This window comes from Mytilus californianus, unplaced genomic scaffold (assembly GCF_021869535.1).
Source record: "Mytilus californianus isolate M0D057914Y unplaced genomic scaffold, xbMytCali1.0.p SCAF_2, whole genome shotgun sequence".
Lineage (NCBI taxonomy): Eukaryota > Metazoa > Mollusca > Bivalvia > Mytilida > Mytilidae > Mytilus > Mytilus californianus.
Window position 1 is genome coordinate 102,732,157 of NW_026262668.1, and position 22,036 is coordinate 102,754,192.

General features: G+C 32.1%; 1 protein-coding gene across 6 annotated transcripts in view; it reads left to right on the top strand.

The window, feature by feature from the left end:
* Positions 1 to 22,036, top strand: part of LOC127730608 (histone deacetylase 4-like) — a 153,045-nt gene that overhangs the window by 74,075 nt on the left and 56,934 nt on the right. For 4 of the 6 annotated variants that reach the window (XM_052239068.1, XM_052239072.1, XM_052239070.1 and 1 more), the window contains 5 exons: positions 5,701 to 5,942; positions 9,468 to 9,603; positions 13,143 to 13,245; positions 17,049 to 17,149; positions 21,506 to 21,634. In XM_052239068.1, coding sequence (XP_052095028.1) covers positions 5,701 to 5,942; positions 9,468 to 9,603; positions 13,143 to 13,245; positions 17,049 to 17,149; positions 21,506 to 21,634 — 711 coding nt within the window. The remainder of the gene's footprint in view (positions 1 to 5,700; positions 5,943 to 9,467; positions 9,604 to 13,142; positions 13,246 to 17,048; positions 17,150 to 21,505; positions 21,635 to 22,036) is intronic. The other 2 variants (XM_052239069.1, XM_052239073.1) reach the window with 1 other exon arrangement.

Consider the following 22,036-nt stretch of genomic DNA (forward strand, 5'->3'; position numbering starts at 1 on the left):
TTATGTCCCTTTATAAACATAAAAATTGCTGAATTTTTCGTTTCTGTTCTCTAACTTTAGTTTGTCTCAACCAAATGTTATAAAACTTATACACAACCGTTCTAGAGTTATGCGTGTTTACAAATAGAAAAATTGCTGAATTTTCAGTTTCTGTTCTCTACTTAAGTTAGCCTCAACCAAATGTTATAAAACTTATACACAACCGTTCTAGAGCTATGCGTGTTTACAAATAGAAAAATTGCTGAATTTTAGTTTCTGTTCTCAACTTAAGTTAGCCTCAACCAAATGTTATGAGCCTTACACACAATGCTTATTATCACAAAACTCAGATCAAGTTCAAATTTGGGTAGCATCACTTTTGCCATTCTTCAGTTATGTCCCTTTATAACCATATGATATGCAAGTGGGTGCATCATCTGTGTCCACATGTGGACACTATCCACATTTATTTTTTGTTAAGTTTTACTGGAAGTCATTCTATTTTTTTCTTCACCATTTTAATCATGCGCTTTTGTTTTGTAAACAAAATTGCATCCTTTCTAAACTCAACTCTGATTGGTTGAATCCCATTGAAGTCCATCCAAGTTTTTTTGAAAATAAGATGCCATTCTATTCAATCAAAGTCTGTCCAAGTTTTCTTTGACTGTTGTCACATAAATTCTTCAAAAACTATGACCAAGTTTTCTTAGTCAAAGAAAACTTTAATAGTGAAAACAGGGGATGACAACAAGGCTTTTACGTTGTGTTCTTTTTTATGCCCCCGCCGTAGCAGAGGGGGCATTAAGTTTTACCCTTGTCCGTCTGTACGTACGTCTGTCTGTCAGTCCATCTGTCCGTTCGTACCTCCCAAAATTGGTTTCCGTTCTCTAACTTTAGTTTGCCTCAATCAAATGTTATGAAACTTATACACAATACTTATTAACACAAAACACAGGTCAAGTATGAATGTGGGTGGCGTCAATTTTACCTTTCTAGAGTTATGCTCCTTTACAAATGGAAAAATTGCTTAATTTTTTGTTTCCGTTCTCTAACTTTAGTTTGCCTCAACCAAATGTTTTGAAACTTATACACAATGCTTATTACCACAAAACACAGATCAACTTTGAATTTTGGTGGCGTCACTTTAACGGTTCTTGAGTTATGCCCCTTTTCAAATGGAAAAATTGCTGAATTTTATGTTTCCGTTCTCTAACTTCAGTTTGCCTCAACTAAATGTTATGAAACTTATACACAATACTTATTACCACAAAACTCAGATCAAGTACAAATTTGGGTAGCATCACTCTTACAGTTCTTGAGTTATGTACTTTATAACGTTATATGCAAGCGGGGGCATCATCTGTGTCCCATGAACACATTCCCCATTTTTTCTGCTAGTTTCTCCCCCGTAACAAGACTATCTCCAGATACAAGACTTCCATAGATTAAACTTTGCATATACATTTAAAAAATTAAACAACTTCAGGATATAATTACTCAGTATGGCTCTTGTGTCCTGTCAGCCAGCATGGACAGTGTATTCTGATCTTTTCATTATTTGTTTGGAATATCTGGGCAAAAGTTTTTAAAAGAAATGATTCCTGAATGTAACAATTTCCCACTTTTTTTATCTTGATAATTAAATTCTGTTCCCCTTGAAAGCACATGATCGTTTACAATATGACTTAAAACCACCAACATTATCCAGACAATAATACACCATCATACCACATTTCCTTATTTTTACATAATGTACCCCCTAAAACAAAAACAAAATTTTAGACAATCCAACATAATGTTATCAAATGAAAATTAAATTTGTTTTAGACTAGCAAAATTGAAACCATCACAAACACTAAAGCAATTGATCTTTTCTAATAATACTTCATCCTGCATTACAGTAAATGCTACAGGAACTTTATCATTTGACAATTTTAGTTTTGAAAGTAAACAGGATAAACAAATCACAGGCCTGCAATTTTGAAGGTGTCATCTATTACTGTATAACTTTCAAGATTTCATTAAAAGTAAATTCACATATTCATATATTGCAAAATACATAGTTGGTCATAATATTATTACTGCAGAGAAACTAGATTTCACTAATGTAATTAAGTCTTAAAGATAAAGCATGTCACATGTTAAAGTTGGACTGCAAACTATTATTCAGCGGATGAGATCAATTAATATTAATGTAAAATGATGTCATGACAATTTTTAAGGGAAAACATTTTTTTTAGAGCTTATAGCTTGAAGCTCTTGGAAGATTATACAAGATGTAATTACAAGATTCAGTCAAGGTCAGATTGAGGAGTGCCATGAGAAAAAAGAATTTGAGAATTTTTCAGACAGAAATGGATTTGTTGTTAACATAACCAAACATTAGTCTTTCAGAAGTAAGCAAGGCTTATATGCATAAAGCCTTTTTCTCATTCGTTGTTCATTATATTGACTTTAGGCTCGAAGTTAAGAACAGTAGAAAAACAGGAAAATTCAGTTAGCAAAACTAAAATATTCCTAAATATCACAGAGGTTTACATGAAACTCAGTTTACAGTCATCTGATTTGATAAACATCAATAAAAACCAGAGACTTTATCATCACAGAAAGAAGTTAATTTTGTTATATCAGATTTGAAGATTTTGTTTAATCTCATTCAAATATAATCTTGAAAAAGTTTACATATAGATTATTGTTCTGACTAGTAAGTTCTATTTCTATATGCTGGAAATGAACAAACTGTGAAATGTGGTTAATTATATGTATATACTATAGTAGCAATGACGTTTTGGAATTAACAAGTTCAAAATATCACAGATTCTGTAAATTAATGGGAAAGACACAAAGTTGTAAATAGCCCCTTCTGATCATTTATGACGTTGGTGTTTTTGTGTAATTTTTGTAAGTTGTTGACTTTTCCGATGAATATTAAAAACGGTAAGTTTTTTCTTTCTTATTTCCCTGTTTCAGTAAAGAAATGAAGAATAGAAGAATACTCTGTTGCTAGATATTTTGCATACACAACGGTGGACTAATTAAAAAACTTAAATATATGACAATTTATTATGTGAATAAAGCATTATTTATATTTTGGAGTTAATACTTTGGTTTTACTGCAGTGGTACAGGTATATATTTAAAAAACAAGCCCTCTGCTGAAACCAGAGTAAAAACAGAGACCATTTTTATGCCCCCGCTGTACGTACGTACGTCCCAAAGTTGGTTTCTGTTGCCTTTACCAAATGTTATGAAACCTATACACAATGCTTATTACCACAAAACACAGATCAAGTTTGAATGTGGGTGGCGTCAATTTTACCGTTCTAGAGTTATGCCCCTATACAAATGGAAAAATTGCTGAATTTTTATGCCCCTGCCGTATCGGAGGGGGCATTAAGTTTTACCCTTGTCTGTCCATACGTACGTACATACGTCCCAAAGTTGGTTTCCGTTCTCTAACTTTAATTTGTCTCAACCAAATGTTATGAAACTCATACAAAATGCTTATTACCACAAAACACAGATCAAGTTTGAATTTTGGTGGCTTCACATTAACCGTTCTAGAGTTATGCCTCTTTACAAATGGAAAAATTGCTGAATTTTTCGTTTCCGTTCTCTAACTTTAGTTTGCCTCAACCAAATGTAATGAAACTTATACACAATGCTTATTACCGCAATTCACAGATCAAGTTTGAATTTTGATGGCGTCACTTTAACCGTTCTAGAGTTATACCCTTTTACAAATGGAATAAAATGCTTCGCTAAGCACAGCCTGATAGGACCGCAGAGGTTGAAACCCTGAACAGTTGGGGCAAATTTGGACACAATATTCAAGCTTGATACTGTCTGAATTTGGATTGTGATCAAATTTTTGACATAATATAGGTTTCTGACACAAAATAAATGTGGTCAAAGATCTTATAAATCCAATGCGCAATACTGTGCAATTGAAGATTTCGAAATTTTTAAAATTTTGAAGAAAAAAATATGAATCCCTTAAAAAAATTTGAAAAAATCCCTCCCCCCCCCTCCCCAACTTTTTTGAAACCCTCCTTGGAGCAATAACCCAAAAACTCAATCTTATCCTTTCCTTTGTAGTATGGAACCTTGTAGTACAATTTCAGAGAGATCCATACACTTACACACAAGTTATTGTCTGGAAACTAGAAAAACGCTTGTTTTTGGACCCTTTTTGGCCCTTAAATTCCTTAACAAATTCCTATACTGTTGGCCCCCATAACCCCTAAAACAAATCCCAACCTTCTACTTGTGGTATTAAACATTGTGGTACAATTTGAGAGCAATCAAAATACTTATACACAAGTTATTATCCTGAAACTAGAAAAATGCTTGTTTTGGGCCCCCTTTGGGCGGTTGGGACCATCATCCCCAAAATCCATCCTAACCTTCCTTTTGTGGTATTGAACCTTTTGGTAAAATTTCATAGAGATCCATTCACTTAAACTAAAGTTATTGTTCGGAAACCAATGTGTATTCGGACGACGACGCAGACGACGACATCATATTATTATATGATCCTAAATATTTTTTGCGGTCGTATAAAAATTGCTGAATTTTATGTTTCCGTTCTCTAACTTTAGTTTGCCTCAACCAAATGTTATGCTTATTACCACAAAATACAGATCAAGTTTGAAATTTGGTGGTGTCACTTTTACCGTTCTAGAGTTACGCCCCTTTACAATGGAAAAATTGCTGAATTTTTCGTTTCCGTTCTCGAACTTAAGTTTGCCTCAACCAAATTTTATGAAACTTATACACAATACTTATTACCACAAAACTCAGATCAAGTACACATTTGGGTAGCATTACTTTTACCGTTCTTCAGTAATGTCCCTTTTTAACTTTATATGATATGCAAGCGGGGGCATTATCTGTGTCCCATGTACACATTCCCCATTTATTCTCATATGCATGTTGTTGTTTGTGTTTTCTATGGTAATGATAATTAGATGTAATTTTAATCTTCACTGAATGTACCTATGTATTGATACAAATGACTTAATTGACATTGCTCATTGTGTCTACTTTGGTGGGTTTTGATATATTTTTGAAATTTTACTCAGATTATTGGTAATATATTTATCCCCCCTCCTCGAAATTTGTCATACATAATACATAAAGTATACCACATGCAGCGGATGGATTTAAAGAATAACTAATGTTAATAAAGAAAGCTGTAAATGACCTTTTAACTGGTGAGAAATGACAACAGTAAATATTCTAGTATTTATTATCTTGACAAACTGTTTTTACTAGTGTGTTAGGTGTGATAAAAAAAAGGATTGCTGTATATTATTTTATATGGAGGATATATTTAGATTTGGTGGAAACATTGAGAATAGTGGAATTTGAATCTATAAAACAGTTGTTTAACAATGGAATCTAAAGGCCTGTTTAGTTTTTCTTGTCTAGACTTGAATTGCTTAAGTTCAAATAGTTTTAGTTGAGACTTAATGAATAGAAAGTCAAATAGAACTGAAAACTAGTGATTGAAATTATTTTTAAAACAAGCCAGTCAATCATCAGATCATTTACTAGAGAAATTTTGGTATCTTATTTATATTTAATTTACTATTCCTTTCAAATATAGATATTGTTGTACTGGTTATAGCTTTGCTGAATAAAATTTATCTATATAAAGTAATAAATTATTATTTCAATTTGCATAGTATTTATGGATTGATCTGTATTTTCCATTCAGATATAAACCAGTCTCCACTGGGGTCTCCTATATTAGAGCGTAGACATCCATCTGCCAATATGTACAGTAATGACCAACTCCAGCAACAGATAGCATCACTAAAACAACAACAAGAATTTCAGCAACGTCTTCTTGTTGAACAATTCAGACAACAGCAGCAACAGATGGCACAAGAACACGAGAAACAGTTGCAAGAACACATTAAAGTGCAACAGGTACAGGAACACATTAAAATGCAACAGGTACAAGAACATGTTAATTAAACGGTGTTTATTATAAAATGTCACCTTGTAGTATTCCTTTTCCTGTTATATGGTGAAAGTTGTCCTATAAAAGTTGTCACTTGATGTATGCTGTATTTCTGTTGTTACTAATGAGTATCCTCTGATTATTACTCTATGAAGTTCATGGAGTATGTATTTGTTCCTTGGTTTACAACATGATGGCATATTTCACAGTGACCTATATAGTTGCTTACATCCAAATCGTTTGGTCTCTGTTGGAGAATGGTCTCATTGACAATCATACTTCTCCTTATTTTAACATTTGCCAGTCTTGACAAAAATTTGAACTTAAATTTCTGAAAGAAATATTCAGAACTGACATACATTATAAATTATGAAGATCTGTAGTTCTGTTCTTCAGTCAATAATAATTAGCAAGTTATCATTTGAATACCTGTCAGATACAAGAAAGTTTCAACCTAGTTCTTTACCTGGGCAATTTACCTGTGTTTTAAATACCAAGCAAGTGGTCATTGTCTTAATTTTCTGTACAAAATAAATGATTGCAGTGAATGCAAAGTATATTTTTTAACTTCTGAAGATTAAACGTACCAAAAAATCATTGTTTTCTTAAACAGGTTGAAAGTTCTGTTTATGAAAACACTTATTTAATTACCTGAAATTTATTCCTCTTATGTACACATTCCAATATTATTTTACTAAGAACAAATGTGATTACCAAGAACAATACTAATTTATCAAACATTAACAGTACCTAGCTACTGCATCACAAAACAAAGATTGGTAAACTACAAAATGATTTTTTTTTTTTTCCAAATTGCAAAATTGTTGGAACTGAACTGTTCTGACTTCCTAGGTGAACATGAATATGAAAACTGAATATTAAACTTCAAAAAATGACTGAAGTTGTGTGAAAAAAAAACACCTTTTTTGTTGGAATGTGTCTGTACTTTATTTATCTGGTTTACGATGGTTTATTGTTAAATAAGAGTTTATTCAAGTTAACAATTACTTGGTTATTGACTGTCTTATAAATCCTGTAGGCGAAAATAATTAATCATCATAAGTAGGAAAAGTTCCTGATGAGATGGAAAAATAAAACTTGTTAGCAATCCCCCTTGCTTCCTATTGTTTGCCAAGATTTCTTTCCTAAAATAGTACAATTATACCAAAGCTTCTTTGGAAGCCATCGATCCGTTGTTAAATATAGCATTGCTGAAGGCAATAAAACATTATTCCATCTTCCAATGGTAGAAGATGTTTCTATATTTTTGTCTCCTAATTGATTTTGTAGAGCTTCTCAAATTGATGGAAATCTATTTATTGTATGATGTTACTATAAATAGGGTTATTTGTTGTAGAAAAAATTGACTTTTTGATTGACAGGGTAGTTTTAATTCTAAAAGTGTTGTGCTATTACTTTTGTAGTTAGAAGGGAATCGATTGAATTTCTTTGTAGATTTATGATGAAATCTTGTTTATGGTATTGGTGAAGATGATTCATTTTGAACTAAGACCTTCTCCTTAAAAAGTTTACTTTAATATAACCTTCATGTGTATATGTTTTTAATCGAAATATATTCATAACATATGTATACATAAAAAGCTGTAACAAGCACATTTTCACTTTCTGAAAAATAGTACTGTTATTGTATTTATTTCTTGGAAAAAAATGTATTGTACTAGTTTAATTGAAATTTAGAACTAAAGATCAAAAATAGGATGTGCATTTATAAAAATTAAATGAAAATGTTCCTGATTGAATAAAATCAAATGTCCCGTTCTGTTTTATATTCCAACATATTTTGCTGTTGTATTATAGTGTGTAAATGTTATAAGGCAATACAAATATATGTGTGTTAACAGTCCCAAACCATGACCATATTTATGCATACCAACCCTAAAGTATTTTTATATGGACTTTTCACCACCATATCAGTTGTAACAGCTAACTGTTTTAATTTACATATGCACCAGAATTCCACCAAAAAACTGACCTATTAAGTCTATAACTTTTAGGAAGGAACCCTTAAGCACACATAAATGTTTGCCTTATTTGTGTGAGTTATGTTTGTCTATCTGTAGTGTGTAGACTCATCAATGGTCTGTATTATCTATCTGTAGTGTGTTACAACACAATTTGTTTCACAACTATGGGTCTGTTATCAGCTTTATTCAACTGTAAAGAAAAGAAAGAAAAAAATTCAATAAAGGTTAAATTGTTTTAAATACATCCAAGAATTTGTATATGCAAATCCTTGGTCCATCCTTATAAAATTTTTCCTATTTGGGAATGTATTCAAAATGAAAAAAGCCAAAACAGGTTAAAAAAGTGTTTCATGTTTACATATGTTTTTAATTAAGAAGTTGATTTTAAGTCAAGGGAATTCCCTCCAAATAATTTGTAAAGAGGGTGACTCAAAAGATTTTTCCTGTGTATCATTAGGGCTCTGGATTAATTGGTGATGAAAGTTTAGCAATTTGATTTTGAGATTTGGGACTTAAGGATCCAAACATGAATTTTTTCCAGTATGGATGGCATTTTAATTCTTTTTAGAGTTATCTTAATAAGAGATTTTAGTTGTATGGCAACAAATATTGCACTTGCCACTTAGAAACTTTAAAGCAATAATTGTGGCTGATTGTAATTTATTAAATGGCGCAAAAAAATTACTGTACCCAGCCTATTACAATGTTCATAGTCACTTTTGATACACAATTGTTCAAACTACCCATGCCAAAATTTAGTGTCATATCTAGCGGCTTTTGGCATGACTCTTCTTAGAAATTATTTCAGCCTCATCAAATTTTTAATGTCAACAGTAAATTTAATTTACCATTGTATTTGATCATCATTTATACTTTAAATTAGTTTTGTAGTTTAAGAAATGATTAGCGAAATTGAATTTACAAGTGTAATGAAATTTATATTATCAAAGTTGATTTCCTTATGAATTTTTTTGGTAATGGCTGTTTCGCACCTATTAATTGAAGTAAGACAGACTGTCAACATATATTTATTCCCCCTAACAGAAGTTCCCCTGGAAACTTAATTATAAAGAATGCCATAATATCTGTTCTTGTTCAAACAAACATTCTATGCCCTTTATTAGTCCCCTACCGACAAAGTGGAAGGGGACTTTAGGTTTGCACTCCGTCCTTCTGTCTGTCCATCTGTCAGTCCAGTAAATCAGTTTTCCACACTTTTTTTTTCGTTCATGAAGATATTGATTTGATATTTGGTGTATTGTTTTATCATGACAAGTTACAGATCAAGTTTGAATTTTGTTCAGGTCTAATCATTTTGTGCAGAGTTATGGTCCTTGGACTTAGAAAATTCCCTCAAATAATCAGTTTTCCTCACTTTTTTTTGTCATGCTTGAAGATATTGATTTGATAATTGTTATATACTTTTATCATGACAAGTTACAGATCAAGTTCGAACTGGTAGGGGACTATGTAATGCCATGCAATACTCACAGAATGCTTGTTGTATTTTAATCTCAAATGTTCTTGTTCCAGCATTTAGTGATGTTACAAAAACAGCAAGAATTCCTTCAAGAACAACAAAAACTTCAAGAAAGACATCGCCTGGAGAAAGAACGCATGGAGAAAGAACGTTTAGAACAACTAAAGAATAAAACAAAGAATGAAGAAAGTAAGTGTCTGGATGCTGAAAACACAAACATCTTCTTGTAAAAATTTGCGGTCGTATATTGGTATGACGTTGGCGTCGTCTTCGTCCGAAGACACATTGGTTTTCGCACTCTTACTTTAGTTTAAGTGAATGGATCTCTTTGAAATTTTACCATAAGGTTCAATACCACAAAAGGAAGGTTGGGATTAATTTTGGGGGTTATGGTACCAACAGTTAAGGAATAAGGGGCCAAAAATAAGTATTTTTGTAACTTCCAGACATAACTTGTGTGTTAGTGTATGGATCTCTCTGACATTGTACCACAAGGTTCCATATCACAAAAGGAATGCTGGAATTGATTTTGGGGGTAATTGCCTCAAAATTTTAGGAATAAGGGGCAAAAAAGGGGCAAAAAACAAGCATTTTTCTAGTTTCATGACAATAACTTGTGTGTAAGTGTATGGATCTTTCTGAAATTGTACTACAAGGTTCCATATCACAAAGGAAAAGCTGGAATTGAGTTTGGGGGTAATTGCCCAAATCGTTGAGGATTAAGGGGCCAAAAATAAGCATTTTTCTAGTTTCCAGACAATAACTTGTGTTCAAGTGTATGGATCTCTCTGAAATTGTACTGCAAGGTACCATACCACAAAGGGAAGACTGGGATTGATTTTGGGGGTAATTGCCTCAAAATTTTAGGATTTAGGGGCCAAAAAGGGGGAAAAACAAGCGTTTTTCTAGTTTCAGGACAATAACTTGTGTGTAAGTGTATGGATCTTTATGAAATTGTACTACAAGGTTTCATATCTCAAAGGGAAAGCTGGGTTAGAGTTTGGGGGTAATTGCCCTAAACGTTTAGGAATTTGGGGCCAAAAAGGGGCCAAAAAACAAGCATTTTTCTAGTTTCCAGACAATAACTTGTGTTCAAGTGTATGGATCTCTCTGAAATTGTACTGCAAGGTACCATACCACAAAGGGAAGACTGGGATTGATTTTGGGGGTAATTGCCTCAAAATTTTAGGATTTAGGGGCCAAAAAGGGGGGAAAACAAGCGTTTTTCTAGTTTCAGGACAATAACTTGTGTGTAAGTGTATGGATCTTTATGAAATTGTACTACAAGGTTTCATATCACAAAGGGAAAGCTGGGTTAGAGTTTGGGGGTAATTGCCCTAAACGTTTAGGAATTTGGGGCCAAAAAGGGGCCAAAAAACAAGCATTTTTCTAGTTTCCAGACAATAACTTGTGTTCAAGTGTATGGATCTCTCTGAAATTGTACTGCAAGGTACCATACCACAAAGGGAAGGCTGGGATTGAGTTTGGGGGTGATGAATCATAAGGGGGTTCAAAAAATTGGGGGGGGGGGGGGGGCCTTTTTTTTCTTTTAAAATTTTCCATTTTAAATTGGTTATTTCTGATTTATATATAAAAGCAAATAATAATGATATGGTTTGAATAGGTAAATTAAAATTTTTTAAGTTCCTAAACCACATTCATTCTGTGTCAGAAACCTATGCTGTGTCAAATATTTAATCACAATCCAAATTCAGTGCTGTATCAAGCTTGAATGTTGTGTCCATACTTGCCCCAACTATTCAGGGTTCGACCTCTGCGGTCGTATCAAGCTGCGCCCAGCGGAGCATTTTATTATTTTTATTACTTTCATTTTGTCTTTTCCTTGTCTTCAGTTTCAGAATTGAAATGAACCTGATGTTTTGCAGAGTTCATTTACAGCAATTAATCTGGACAACTGATAAAAATAAAATATTTAGAAAAGCCATGATAGAGTTGGATACATTTTTTGTACTTCAGAAAACAATGTAATGAAAAACAAAGAATATAAGAAAACACTAAAAAAAGAATTTCAGTTATGTCCCTCTTAGTGAATTATTAGACTAAATAAGAAAGTAAATTAAATTGATTCTATAAATGTCCTTTCTTTAGAATATAAATAATATAAAAATTACAGTCGTGATTGACATTATCCTGAAATAGACGTTACAGTCGTAATGGCATTACTTCAGATTTAGTCTGATAAAAATAACTTACTGATTGGCCATTAGAGATACAAGAGATACATCTTTATAAATGATTTTGTTGCAATTCTATTTGTAGATATATTTGATTTTTATAAGCTATTTTAATGGATATCTTTGTTTCTGTAGTTATATGGTTTGTTTTATTATTATGAGTTTTTGAAGTGGAACAGAAATAGATAATTTATAGATAGATATATTTAGAAACCCTTGAAACATTAGTGGTAAAATGGATAATATCCTACTCTCTGTAAGCAAATTTTTATAATTAGAAGACATTGCTAAAGAATTTTATATCCTGTTAAATTATTGTCTGTTTTTAGAAATTGGTTGATTTTATGTTTATTTGGTTTTTATTTTCAGTATTCCAACAGTATTTTGTTTATCTTTTTCTCATTGCTGCAGATTTATAAAAAACTTATCGTTTTGCTTTTTACCTGACCCTTGTTTCATTTTGAAATGTTTTTCTGCATTGTTGTACTAATGCCTTTATAGATTAGTAACTGTTTCAATGTTTGTTTTTTTATACTTTTTGCATAATGCAAGGGTTGGTAATGTTTTGATATGTGTGCCTGCCCATCCATCTGTCTATTCATTCCACTCCAAGTTAATTTATCTGTTAAGTATAAGGTTAAAGGTAGTTAAGTGTCACCACTGAAGACATCAAGATTTGAACTGTACAAAATTAAATGTCCAATGGATGGTGGAATCTTGATTTCATTGATATTGTTGCAAGGAAAAATTCTGCCCCAACCCAATTTGTCCTCATTTTCTAGTGGCAGTCCAAATTTCCAGCCCTTAATTTCTGGTGTCCTACAATGCAGAACCTACCTATTTTATTAGTTTGTTCTCTTCTTGAATATGCATGAAATATTTGCCACTTGATGTTAAGCAAGAGTCAATCACGTTGAAGATATGACCTTTTTAAAATTTTGATGCAATAGGATGAGACTTCAATTTCATTCTTTAGCAAACTATTTGAGGATGTTTCTAATTGATATACATTCAAAAGTATGCCTACTGTTTAGTCTCAAAACAAAAGAGATTCAGCACAATAATTTTCCAAGCATAAAATTTTATACCACTTAAAGGTTCATAATCATAATCATAAATCATAATTTTTGTTATACCCCCGCTTTAAAAAAGTGGGGGTATACTGTTTTACCTCTGTCTGTCCGTCCATCCATCCGTCCATCCATCCATCCATCCATCCGTCAGTCTGTCAGTCAGTCAGTCCATCCCATGAAAATTTTTCGTCACATCTTTCTCAGGAACTACAATACAAGGATTTCTGAAATTTGGTTTCAGGGTTTATATAAGTCAGCTATACCGTGTGATGCGTTTTCAGATTGATCACTCAACAACTTCCTGTTTACTGTCAAATATTTGGGCTGGGGGTATCATCAGTAAGCAGTAGTTCGCAGTTTCACTTGTTTCATCTGCGACAAAAAAGGAATGCATAGACTTCAACGATAGATACTTCTTGCTGCTGCATTCTTCTAACCTCTGTTATGTTCTTATTTGTAGGTGCTGTGGCCTCCTCTGAAGTCAAACTACGGTTGCAAGAATTTGTTTTAACAAAGAAACATAGAGAAGCTGCAGCCAGAAATTCTCCTCCATTCCATAATTGGTTTGTATAATATATATTACTTCTGGCTAGTTCTTGGTTTTAAGTTTTACTGTCAAAATATGAAGCAGCTATATATGACATGAGAATTGTTTATTAAATGATTCTTCTACAAAATAATAATTCCGATGAATTTAGCTAAAAAAGAAATAAATTGTAGCAACATGGAAATAAATAGATATGAGACAGTTCAAATGTAAAAAAAAAAAAAAACTGTGTGTATGGTGGGTTAGCCATGGTTACTTATGGGAACCCCTGCCCAATCTTTCGAAGGGTTTATGAAATTTTTTTTTTCCCCCATCTTTTTTGGGGCAATATTATTGATGTGTCCTAGTCAGGTCATTTACCCCTAGTGCAAGTTTTTATTAATTACAATATTGCTTTCAAGAAGGAAAACTTTGCTTTGTAATTTTGTATAAGATGACGACTCGAGATTGCCTTTATGGATTGTAACACATTTGATACAGGAGAAAAATAATCCATATAGGTAAATGTTTTCTCTACTACTTAAACCATAGTTCCTTGAAATACAGGACAAACCATACATGGTGCTCATTCTTGCTTTCTCTCAATAAACATGTAGTACAGGGACCAGATACGGATCCAGGATTTTGAAAAAAGGGGGACCCAGGGCCCCCAAATTAGGTAAAGATTGGAGTGAAACATGTAAAAAGTCTATACATTAACCATATATGTAGCTCCATAAAGGGGTGGGCACCCTGAGCCTCCTCTTAATCCGCCACTGGGGAGCGTCTGTTGGCAGTTCCAACTTTTTACAAGTTTTATGCTCCCCGCAAATATTTCACAGAAACGCACAGGAATCACTTTGTCCATCTGTCCATCTTTCTGTCCTTTTGTCGGTTCATGTGTCAGAAGGTTTCTGAATGATAACTTGAGTATCCCTTGATTGATTGGAATGAAACTTATACATATGAAAGATATAGGAAAGGGCAAGAAGCCTGTTGATGTTGGGGTTAAAGGTTAAGGTCACCATTACTAAAAATGAGAAAACAAATGAACAATGGTTTCCTGATGCTTGATAAGAATGAAAATTGTACAGATGAAAGGTATAGGGGAGGAGAAGAAATATTATATGTATTTTATAATATGTCAATTATATACAATAGTTCACCATTGTATAATCTGTTAATTATATACAATAGTTCACCATTGTATAATCTGTTAATTATATACAATAGTTCACCATTGTATAATCTGTTAATTATATACAATAGTTCACCATTGTATAATCTGTTAATTATATACAATAGTTCACTAAGTATATTAGAAATTAACTTAATTGATTAGCACACATCAAAGACATAACACACAAATCACCAAAAAAGTAAAAAAAATCTTTGTTTGGCCAAGCATACTATCTCAGATTGTGTAGGGAAGTTTGAAAGTGTGTCATAAAAAATAGATCTTCTACATGCAGGAGTATAATGTAAGTTACTGGCTCTCTCTGACCTACATTACATGTTTCATAGACTTGCATTATATTTTACATTTGATTTGGTGTGATGATGCAGTCAAGACAGTATAATACTCTTCCACTCAAAGTTGGTCACTCTGACCTGTATTTTACTTAACTGTCACAAGTTAATTTTGAACATTTCAGTCCTTTTCACATTAAAGCTTAATTTCAATTCCATAACTAGTTAAAAACAGTGATGGAGAAGATACCAAGGGGCAAGAAAAAACATTAAGTTGAGGATAGATAGACAAATTATGGGTAAAAGAAAAGAGACCAACAGACAGACAACAGTCCACAACACAAAAAAAAATCTAACAATTGAGCTTTTCAAACTCCCCAAAACACCGGGTGAACCCCCATGCTCCAGAAAGGTCAGCAGGTCCTGCTGCACAAGATTTATATAACTTCAACAAACTAAGTTTGGGATGTTGAATTCTTTTGTAATCTTTGATTGCCCATTTTTTTTATAAGGTCAATAGGTAATAGGTAAGCTTAATGTTTCTATGTTTTCTTTGTAACTTGAACATAGCCAGGTGACCTTGACTTCTTTTGATTGTTGATTCACTGATAAATGTCTGTGATTCAACCTGTTTAGAAGTGGTGTTTGTACTAGATCTAGTATCTGTTGTTTGTAAGTTTACCATAATAGAAAAACAAAGGTCATTTTGTGAGACTGGTAATTTTAGTTTGATCTGGAAATCATGACTTTCAGTTATTTTTAGCCATAATACATTTCTTGATTTTTTTAATATATAAAATTTAATGATTAAAATTGATTTTAATCTAGTGTATCTTTTATTAACTTCCCTATTTCTAGAATAATAAATACTATTAGAATCTGTAAGCACATCATGATTTATGAGATATATATGAATTAAACAGATGTGTTTTAAATAGGATAAAGTTATAATAGGCTTATATTTAGTAATTTAATTTTAAGGAGTTTGAATGATAACTGAATTTGAATATTTACACAAGTGAAAGATGTACTTCTAATTCAAATAAAATATGTTTGACAAATAGACTATTTTGCTGTATATATATATAAATAAAAGCAATAAAATGCAAATTTACACAAGTGTCTACTTTTAATGCCCCATTTATGGGCATTATGTTTTTCGGTCTGTTCGTTCGTTCTTGCGTCCATTCGTCCGCCCGTCCGTCCGTCTGTCTCGCTTCAGGTTAAATTTTTTGATTAATTTGAAGTCCAATCAACTTGAAACTTAGTACACATGTTCCCTATGATATGATCTTTCTAATTTTAATGCCAAATTAGATTTTTGACCCCAATTTCATGGTCCACTGAACATAGAAAATGATAGTGCGAGTGGGGCATCCGTGTACTATGGACACATTCTTGTTTAAAATTCTAATGTGAGGGTTCCCACATTGAACATATTTAACAGTTTTATCCCCTATATTTGATTGATTAGATACAGACAAAAGTTTACATTTTGTATTTATTTTGTAGATATATCTTTATTTACTTTATAGTTTCACATCTTTGATTTTGAATCCATACTGAATTTAAGAAAAATGGGTTTTGTCTGACCTCCAAACAACCCAAGATTCTGTAATGAGGAGTACCTAAATTACACAAATGCATAACTTCACATCTGTAAAAATCAAACAACTGATGTTTTATTTTATTTCTCAACACTTTTAGAACAATTTGACAATAGGCCATACTTAATAATACTACGAACTTTTTCATACCTGTGACATATTTTTACTGCTCATTTTTAAAAGTTTACTTTTTGTGGAATTTTACTTTTTTCACTGGACACTTCAACTGTTGATAAATTATGTGACCCTTTTGTGTATATTTTAGTAAGTTTAGCAAAGTTGACAGACGTGCATAATTGCAAGTTCTAGAAATATGAATTGTTAAGTCCCTAAGAAAACCTATACCATTTCCACCACTTTGTTTTGTAAAATGGGTGCAATTTGGGTACTGTGAGATGAAACTTAATCAGATTGACTTAGAAAATCAACATAGTTTTAGGAAACACCTATGATATCACCACTCCATAGTCAATAAAAACTTGAAAGAAAATATTCTCACATCTAGAGAAAAAAATGAATAATTCTGTCCAATATTTTATTCTGTTGAAGAAATCTACAAAAAGGTGCTGCTTCCATATGTGATATAGAATATAAATACCATTCCCATCGACTGGATGCCACCAGGATTACAATAAAATAACTTTTATGGTTGCTAGATATCATTGAGTCTGTATAAGATGTGGTATGATTATCAAGTCTGAACTTCCTAGAAAAACTGACAAAAAGTAATTATGACTCCAATTATAATTCTTTATTATTCCAGGGTTGAACAAAATTCGCCACCACAGTCTGGCTTATCTCCTCCTTTTGGTCCTCATCTTCTTGGGAAATATGACAGAGACGATTTTCCATTACGTAAAACAGGTAGGTTCAAGATTAGGTTGTTGTCATGGCATCATGTGAATTTCATTATGTTTCTGTAGATGTTTATTTTATTTTTTTTAAAATTATTTTTTTATACATGCTCACATTTAAACATTACAGCCAATGGAACAAACAAAATAGTCATCCACATCTTTGACATCATGGAGAAGAAACAATATGTTTTTGGGGTCTTTTTAAACAAAAAAAGGGTGATTTGTATTGGGATATCAGACTACCATTACATTGTGAACAAATTATTAGTTTTGTTCCAATTTGTGAGACTGGTTGTATATATGTTAACCTGATAAGCAGCATGGTTTCATTACAACGAGGAGAACTTTATTAGGTTTTACTGGTTAGTACATGTATAATGCAACAATATTGAGTTTTATACACAGAACCAAAACATTTATAAATTTTTATGGCCCCGCAACAAAGTTGTCGGGGCCATATAGTTTTACCCTTGTCCATCATTCCGTCATTCCATCATTCCTTCATTCTGCAACAAACCATTATACGGACTTTTTTTCTAAACGCCTTCAGATATTGGGCTGATTTTTGATGTGTGAGTTAATCATGATGAGTTACAGATCAAGTTAAAGTTTCGTTCCGCTGTGCTAATTTTTGCCGAAATTACAGGCTTTGGACTTTGATAAATTGTTGAAAATCACAGTTATACGGACTTTTTTTCTAAACACCTTCAGATTCTGGGCTGATTTTTGGTATGTGAGTAAACCATGATGAGTTACAGATCAAGTTTAAGTTTTGTTCCGCTCTTCTAATTTTTGCTGAAATTACGGGCTTTGGACTTTGATAAATTGTTGAAAATCACAGTTATCCAGCTTTTTTTTCTAAACACCTTCAGATTCTGGGCTGATTTTTGGTATGTGAGTTAACCATGATGAGTTACAGATCAAGTTTAAGTTTTGTTCTGCTCTGCTAATTTTTGCCGAAATTACGGGCTTTGGACTTGATAAATTGTTGAAAATCACAGTTATACAGACTTTTTTTCTATACGCCTTCAGATATTGGACTGATTTTTGGTATGTGAGTTATCCATGATGAGTTACAGATCAAGTTTAAGTTTCGTTTTGCTCTGCTAATTTTTGCCAAAATTACAGGCTTTGGACTTTGATAAATAGTTGAAAATCACAGTTATACGGACTTTTTTCTATACGCATTTAGATATTGGGCTGATTTTTGGTATGTGAGTTAACCATGGTGAGTTACAGATCAAGTTTAAGTTTCGTTCCGCTCTGCTAATTTTTGTTGAAATTACGGGCTTTAGAGTTTGATAAATTGTTGAAAATCACAGTTGTACAGACTTTTTTTCTATTCGCCTTCAGATTTTGCGCTGATTTTTTATATGTGAGTCTACCATGATGAGTTACAGATCAAGTTTATGTTTCGTTCTGATATGCTGATTTTTGCCGTAATTATGGGTTTTGGACTTTTGGTATGTGAGTTAACCATGATGAGTTACAGTTCAAGTTTAAGTTTCGTTCCGCTCTGCTAATTTTTGTTGAAATTACGGGCTTTGGACTTTGATAAATTGTTGAAAATCACAGTTGTACAGACTTTTTTCTATTCGCCTTCAGATTTTGCGTTGATTTTTTATATGTGAGTCTACCATGATGAGTTACAGATCAAGTTTATGTTTCGTTCTGATATGCTGATTTTCATGTCGTTTCAACACATCTTCAGTGCATCCACTTCCTGTTTGCTGATAGTAGAAATTAATCTACTCAATTTAAGGAAATTTTTCATCAAACCAGTATTGGTCTTGAGAGCTGGATACTATCCATGCATGTTTGTGTCCACATGTGTTGTTGAAATTGCATATTTTTCAACTTTTTGAGACGGGGCCATTTGTGTAGTTCCTACACATCTAGTCAATACTAATAGTATCTAACATCTGTCAGTTTATTCCTTGTTTAATCAGTCCTATTGAGTTTCAACCAACATTGTGGATGTAGGCTAACTAATTTACTTTGTTTTTGCATTGTAAATACTTGATTTCTGTAACAGCTTTAGATTTTATGGTTGCATATATGACATATATTTTTTTTTTAACTAATGGTTTAAGTAAAGAGTCAGTGGTCTGTGTAAAGAATTTGTTTAAATTTAAAATAAAAATTTAAAAAAGTGAATTATCCTGAAAAATAGAAAATCAGATGGCCTGTAACCTAATTTACAAGTCTTTTTCACCATATTAACATTCAAAACAAGATATTGCTGTGCAAATCACCTTCATGTCGCCCTGCTAGCTGTTACATAATGAACTATTAAGTTAAAAAACCCTCTCAGCATGTAGGTCTAGTACAAAGGAGAGTTCATATTCATATCATATCAACATGCTCTCGTCCTGATTTAATTGGTCATTAAAAAGCCAAACATCATGATATCACATTCAGGGTTGTAACAGGTAGAACATGAGGTAAAGACAAAGGCCCTATACAAACTATCACATCCAATACCAGATTCTGTTATATACCCTTTTGTTTTGTTTTTGTTTTCCTTAAATGATGTCATTATTTTTAAAAAAAGAAAAAGAAAAAGAAAGCGTTACATTAGATTTCAATAACCAATTTTTCAAAACAAGAAGCCAAAGCAAATTATTTTGTTGAAGATATTTTAATGTGGGTCTTTGTGAAAAATATAATGTTATGAGTAACAAATGTAATTAATCAGTACACTAACATGTTTGTTTTAAATTTATGTTTTGCATGATGTTCCTGTCATGACAGAATTTAGTAATGGAGACTTCTATTTATAAATTAACATTTTCAAGGAGCTGAAATTAGAAATGTGTATGAATAGTTGTTTTTAATGAGCTAAGTACCCTTATTTGTGTGCTAAATGTGCAAACATTAATTTCAACTGACAATTGAAAAATTATGTTTTTTTATGACCTTGCAAATTATGTTTCAAAAACTTTTGATTAAAATGTACAGTAGGGTGAATCAGTAAGTGTCCTCCATATAATATTAATGTTCAGTACAATATGTTTACATGACATCTGACATGAAATGTGCTAGAATTAGTCTTGTTTATATTTTATGTTGCCCTGAATGCAAAGGCAGTAGGAATTGTATTTCAAGTTTTGCATGCTTCTCAATGTGGGTTTTTATTTGAAATTTTTTAGAATTTCTTCAATAGATTGATTTTTGTGTGTGTTTATATATATAATTAGACTTGCTACTAATTGTCATAAATAATTAATCTGTTGATACATTTTCTTAAACATAAAACATTTCAAAATGCAAAATCGCAGTGACAAAAGCAAGGGAAGATGGAAAAGATAGATCTTTGTATGGAAGAAATAATGTGTCGATAGTTTAGGTAAACTAGGTATGGGAGCATTCCACTAAATTGGATTGCATTCGTTTCCATAGATTTTTACTAGCAGTAAATTAGCAAATAGTGATGCAAAGTGTAATTTATTGGTTGAAGTTCTCCTTTAAATGAAGATAGATGTGCTATTTTATGATACTAAGTTTCTTTCTACAAATACAGAAAAAGCTTTTGATTAATTAAAAAATATTAATGTAGACTGATTTATAAGGAAAAATAGAGTAGATAAGTATGATTTATAATAGATTCTATTTTGTGATGTAGTAAGATAACAGTGACCAGATTTGGTTTTTGATTTCCTGAAAGAAAGTTAAAAGAGTTATTTTCTTTTGTTATTTTTTATCAAGCGGTGTGGGCATTAATGTTTACCCTTGTCCGTCCATACATAGGTCTTAATATTGGTTTTTGTTCTCTAACTTTAGTTTGCCTCTACTAAATATTATGAAATTTATACACAATGCTTATTACCACCAAACAAATTCTAATTGGAGTGGGCATCATTTTCAACGCTTTTACTGTTTGAGCAATCTCTAATGACAACACACAGAAATAAATGTCACATATATAATATGTTTGTTTATATTTTCATCCATTATTAAGGAAACAATGGGGATGTTTTTGTTTTTGGTTCATTTTCCATGTTTAGTTATTTTTGGTAACATCTACTTGAGTTTATGAATCAGTATTTCATCTAAAAGCTTATAGATACTCATCATTGAATATGTCCTCTTGCTTTGTTTATTTCATGCATAACTCTGGATGTGGAAAAACTAAGGACAAAAAGATTTTCAAACAAATGGTATATGTGTTAGTTCTTTAAAAGAAAGTGATGCTTGATAAAGAGGAGTCAATTTTCTTAGAATGCAATATACAAGAAGATGCTGGGCAAGAAGGTTTTAAAGTTTAACAATCATATAAAATTTCACTCCTTTGCATTTATAATTGCTTTAGCTGCCATGTTTTGTTTAGAATTGGCTTGTGATCACTTGTTGTTGTTTTCAGCCTCTGAACCAAACCTTAAGGTGCGGTCGGCCTTGAAGCAGAAATTGGAGAGTCAACGGAGAATAACACACAGTCCAATTCTCCGACGCAAAGATAAAGCTAACTTCCTCAAACGCAAACCACTTTCGAGTAAGTATAAAACGAGGAAACTGGTGCTTAGTACTTGTAAGCTACAGGAAATAAAAGTAGCTAATTACTTCTTAGAAAACTCAATCAGATATTTTTATTTGATGTACAGAGCCAGATCAGAAGAAATTTATTATGAAATTTCTCAGAAAATTGAAGGTATTATGATAAATTTATGACATATATAAAAACTGATAGCTTTTTACTAACAATACATTCTAAAAGCACATAGGGATTAGGAAGTAGGAATTCCTTTTTATTTCCTTGTAGAAATTACACTGCAGAAGGTATAATTATATTGATAAAATAGAAGAGTAGGACAAGACAAAAATCAAAATTAATTATCAGGCTACAAGTTCACAAAGTGAATTTCAATGCCAGACCATAACCGTAATTGATGTTACA